At 60.0% G+C, this 4,957-nt stretch overlaps 1 protein-coding gene across 1 annotated transcript in view; it reads left to right on the forward strand.

The window, feature by feature from the left end:
- The first annotated feature begins 905 nt into the window (after positions 1-905).
- ERN2 (endoplasmic reticulum to nucleus signaling 2) overlaps positions 906-4,957 on the forward strand; it is a 13,360-nt gene continuing 9,308 nt past the window's right edge. The window contains exons 1-12 of the mRNA XM_010002590.1: positions 906-1,002; positions 1,265-1,298; positions 1,869-1,941; positions 2,291-2,363; positions 2,509-2,631; positions 2,721-2,822; positions 3,054-3,315; positions 3,408-3,486; positions 3,563-3,713; positions 4,189-4,310; positions 4,474-4,650; positions 4,871-4,891. Of these exons, the coding sequence (XP_010000892.1) occupies positions 1,939-1,941; positions 2,291-2,363; positions 2,509-2,631; positions 2,721-2,822; positions 3,054-3,315; positions 3,408-3,486; positions 3,563-3,713; positions 4,189-4,310; positions 4,474-4,650; positions 4,871-4,891 (1,113 nt within the window). The 5' untranslated portion in view covers positions 906-1,002; positions 1,265-1,298; positions 1,869-1,938. The remainder of the gene's footprint in view (positions 1,003-1,264; positions 1,299-1,868; positions 1,942-2,290; positions 2,364-2,508; positions 2,632-2,720; positions 2,823-3,053; positions 3,316-3,407; positions 3,487-3,562; positions 3,714-4,188; positions 4,311-4,473; positions 4,651-4,870; positions 4,892-4,957) is intronic.

Below are 4,957 nucleotides of genomic sequence, written 5' to 3' on the forward strand. Positions count from 1 at the left end.
GTGACTGGGGCAGCAGTTTCAGCATCGCAGCGGTGAGCCCGGGTGCTGCCCTGGCTCCCTGGCATCAGGGTGGCCACGCCAGCCCGGCCTCCACCCGGAGCCTGCGGGTCCTGGGGCTGTTTGCTGATCCCTGTTTGCCGAGGGGGTGAGGCTGCCGTGTGTGCTGCTGGCTGAGCTGGCAGCTGCTGTACAGACGCTGTACACGGAAGCAGCAGCTCCTCTTCCCAGCATGAATTTACAATGACTCCCTCAACATCAGGGCTGCTGAAAAAATGTAGCTTTGAAGGCCTGGGCAGGCATTCATTGTATTTCTGGCATGAAAACTCACCCAACTTGTTTGTTTCTGGAAGAAGCCAGTAGTCGGGCTGTTTGTGTTCTCTTTAGGAAGGTGCCCAGAGTTGTGGCTGGGAACAGCTGCTCTGCAGCTCATCTCTGCCAGTGGGAAGGTAAAGGAGGGGCTGCAGCAGCCCCGGGACTGCTCCAGTGGGACGTGGTTGGTGCTGCAGGAGCCAGGGACCAGGGGTGCCACACGCTGCTGGGGTGCTGTTCGCTGCAAGTGCAGCAACCATAGGGCTGGGGCTTACTGCTACAGTTTATAAAGCACAGCACCTCCCAGCAGCTGTTAGGAGATGGGATTCTGCCCTTGTCCTATGCAGGTGGTGCTGGGAGAATGAGCAGATTTAATACACTGGTGCAAGGAAATAAATTATTTTCCCTCCCAATCTTGTCTCACTGGGGATGAGACAGGCCTGGGGTTCCTCCCGCAGCCAGCTGCTGTGATGTGCTGAGCATGGGGGCTGTGGAGCTGCCTGAGGTGGCCTTGGCCATGAGGGCTTGTCCCCAAGCCTGACTTTGCTCCCTAAAGACAGCATTTCTGTCCATAGTGCCTCAAAACTGGTGCTGTCACTGTCCCAGAAACGCTGCTCTTCATATCCACTCTGGATGGAAACCTTCACGCAGTGAGTAAGAGCACAGGAGACATCAAGTGGACCCTGAAGGATGGTGAGTAGCAACTCAGGGTGCTCCCTGGGTTGGCCCCAACCAGGGGCCAGGGTTGCAGCCCCAGCCCCAAGCACAGCTGTGCACAGGGCAGAGCATGGGGGGTGCAGACCCCCACTGCCAGCCATGTCTATTCTGGGTCTGAAATGCAAATGGGCTGTGTCCATGGGCACAGCCACACATGGCTGCACTTTGCAAACACTGCCACGTTGTCCCTGCTCATGGGGAGGGGCTGCTGACGTCTGCCTTTCGCTCTCTTTTTCAGATCCTATTCTGCAGGTGCCGGTTTATGTGGCAGAGTGAGTGTCACCCCCCGTGGGCACGTCCCCTGGGCAGGGCAGGCAGCCTGTGCCTTTCTGAGGAGCACAGCTGGCCTCATCAACCAGTGGATCCACAGCAAGAAAGAGGAACCTCAGAGAAATGAAACTGCCAGCCTGTGCCCTACGCTGCTTAAACCCCCTTTGTACTAGCACCTTGCATGTGGTGACGAGGAGCAGCTACTCCCCACTGCTGAATTGTATCCCAGAAGTTCTCGGCAGCACCACACACAAAAGCATAGGGGGGAAATGGAGGAAAGTGCACCTGGAAGTGCCAGGGAAGGCAGGGGAGTGGGGGGGTTCCCTGGGTGGGCAGGACAGCAGGGCAGCATGGCTGGCAGGCACAGGGCAACTGTGTGGAGCTACAGCACTGACCCAGGGTGGGAATTCATCTCCTATCAAATCCGGTGCTGGAGGGTTCTAGGAAAGGTTAAGCCTGGAGTGAATCACCCTGGAGCAAACTGCTAAAGTGGTTCCTTTAGTGCAGTTCCTTTAGTGCATGTGCCCAGGGCAGGGAGCTGCTCCTGTTTCATCTTCTTCTCTCCTTTCCAGACCAGCATTCCTTCCAGACCCCAATGATGGCAGCCTGTATATCCTGGGAGGAAAGAACAAAGAAGGCTTGATGGTGAGGGGGGCTGTGGGGGCTGTGTGCATTCCACCTGCCCACCCCTCCTGGGGTTCTCAGATCTGGGGGACTGGGCAGACCTGCCAAACAGGGCAGGCTGGAGCCTTTGGATATTCCAGCTTGTCCTTGGCGCCTGGAGGATGTCAGCCAAGAGTGTGAGGGCAAATCCAGCTGGGAACCTTTCCTTCCCTCTGGTCATCTTGCTTTGGGGCTGAGCAGTGAAGGCCAGTGAGGACAAGGGCGCTGTCCCAGGGATCTCTCCTTCCCACCCTGCTCTGAAAGGCGGGAAGGCTGCTGCTCAGGGAGGTGTTTCTCTGGCCCCACATCCACGCTGCTGTCTGTGTTGCAGAAGCTGCCGTTCACCATCCCAGAGCTGGTGCAGTCCTCGCCGTGCCGCAGCTCGGACGGGGTGCTCTACACCGGTATGTGGGCAGTGGCCACGCGGGGCCATGGGGAGGAGAGCCTGAGCAGGACCTCCCAGCAGTGTGTCCGTGGAGGGGAGACAAGGCGGAGCCTTGGGGACAGCAGGATGGCAGGAAGTTACAGAAAATGTATTTTCTTGCTCAGGGAAGAAGCAGGACACCTGGTTCATCGTGGACCCCAAGTCAGGAGAGAAGCAGACCACGCTCTCGACTGAGGCCTGGGATGGGCTGTGCCCGTCCAGTCCCCTGCTCTACATTGGCCGTACCCGTAAGCCAGTCCTGCTCCCATCCGTCTGTCCCTCCACCCCCAGGAGCAGGGTGCTGGGCAGTGACCTCGTGCCCTGCTCTCCTCCCCAGAGTACGTCATCACCATGTACGACACCAAGTCCCGGGAGCTGCGCTGGAATGCCACCTTCTCTGAATACTCGGCGCCGCTCTGTGAGGAGTCCTACCCCTACAGTGAGTGTCCCCCAGGAGCCAGCGTCCCAGCCCCCCACTTGCAGGGGACCTGGCCATGCCAGACCCTGTGGTGACACCACCATGGCCAGCAGGTCTCAGCTTGCTGGGAATGATGGCTTTTGCACCTGCTGGGGCTCTCCTGGGAGTACCGCAGCAGGACTGAGGGGGTGGAGGGGGAAAAAGCCCCCCAGCCAGCCCTCCTGCATCGCTCCTCTCCCTCTGGCTGCCCAGAAATGGCACACTTTGCCTCCAGCGGGGACGGGCTGGTGGTGACAGTGGACAAGGAGAGCGGGGAGGTCCTGTGGGCGCAGAACTACGGCTCGCCTGTGGTTGGCATCTACGTGTGGCACCAGGACAGCCTCCGCCGAGTCCCCCACCTCAACCTGGCCATGGAGACCCTGCGCTACCTGACCTTCCACTCACAGGACATCCACCTTCTCAAGTGGAGCTACCAGTCTGTGAAGGACTTCGCTGCCACCAAGACCCAGCTGCTGTAGGTGGTTCCTGTGCTGTGGCAGCTGGTAGCATTTGGGTTGCCTGTTCTCCGTGACGGATGGAGGGCTGATGCCTGTCCCTGCCTTGCAGGCCGGCACTCTACGTGGGGAAATATGCAACCAGCTTCTATGCCCTGACCTCCCTGGTCCACAGCAGCGTGGCTCTGGTGGTGAGTCTCTGCCAGGGTGAGCTGCACTGGGAGCAGACCCCAGCTGCACGGTGCCCCATGAGCTGCCGGCTTCCAGCCACAGGGAATCACACTGGCCAGGATCGATGGCCCCACCACTGAGGATGTGACCGTGAGAGAGTCAGGGGAGTGTGAGATCACGCCCAGCACTGATGTCAAGTACCCCCAGGGCAGCATCACCTCACTACACAACCAGTGGCTCCTAATAGGTACAGACCCATGAGGACACAGGCTTTCCCTCTGTCCCCACTCCCAGGCTGGGTGCCTGGGGAGGGGCAGCCCCAGCCACTGTCAAGTTTTGGGGTGCCAGCTTGACCTGCTCTGCTCAGCAGGGTAAAAAGGATGAGACTGTGACTCATGATGGCTGTGGCAGATGCAGTGGCTGCCTTGGCACGTTTGGAAATCCGTGGTGTCTGGGGGTGGTGGCAAGGGGGCACAGAGGAGCAGGGTCACCTCCCATGCATGCTCTCTGCCTTGCCCCAGTGGCTGCTGCTGCTCCAGATCCCTCTCTGGGGACAGACCGGGCAGGGTGTATCTGTGATGTTGCTTGTGCCTCCCATGAGAAGTGACACCCCTTCATCAGGGAACACCCTGTCCAGCGAGCCCATGTTGGTGCTGGGGAGGTGAAGGAGGGGTGCTGTGACCAGTGACCAGCTGATGGCTGTCTCTGTCCTCCTGTGGCAGGGCACCATGAGCTGCCTCCCGTGGTCCACACTACGATGCTGCGAGCCTTCCCAGAGAACTTGAGGAAGACAACGGAAACCATCATCCCAAGGGCTCCTCCTGCCAGAACTGTGTTCGATGATGTGAGTGCTAGAGCTTTGCAAGGTCCTACCTGCATGTTGGGGGGCTGTGTTGGGTTGCTGAAAGGGCTGGGGCTGGGCGACGGGTCAGCCCATGGGTCTGCATGCCCTGCATGCCCATGGGTCTGTCCCTCGGGTGTCACCCAGCCCTGGACATATGTTGCAGTTCCTGGCCCCAAGCGGCCTGGAGGAGCCTGCTCTCCGCAATGAGGGGCAGTTCCAGCCAGACCCTGTGCCAGGGGAGCAGGTGGAGGTGTACCCTGAAGCCAGCGTCTGGGACCTGCTGGTGGCTGGTGTGGGCACAGCACTGCTGGGCGGGGGTGTCCTCTTCCTCCTGCTGATGGTGAGTGGGGTCTCTTAAAGAGCCCTTCTTCTGCAGAAAGGCCACTTCTGAAGGGCTGGGGACTCCCTGCTCCCCTGTGGGTGTGAGTGGTGGTCTGTGGCTGCCAGCAGCCCCCTGCTGTCCCCCAGCACCCATGAGGAGCCACCGTGGTGCTGGGACCAGGGGGTTGCATGGTGTGGCCTGGCCTTGGAGCTGAGCACTCCCGTGGTTTGTGTTCCAGAAACTGCAGCAGCAGCACAGGGTGCAGCAGCAACAGCAGCTGGAGCAGCAGATCCAGCTCCTCCAACAGCAGCAGGAGCTGCTGCTG

The sequence above is a fragment of the Chaetura pelagica genome, unplaced genomic scaffold, assembly GCF_000747805.2.
Source record: "Chaetura pelagica isolate M959 unplaced genomic scaffold, ChaPel_1.0 scaffold438, whole genome shotgun sequence".
NCBI classification, from domain to species: Eukaryota; Metazoa; Chordata; class Aves; order Apodiformes; family Apodidae; genus Chaetura; species Chaetura pelagica.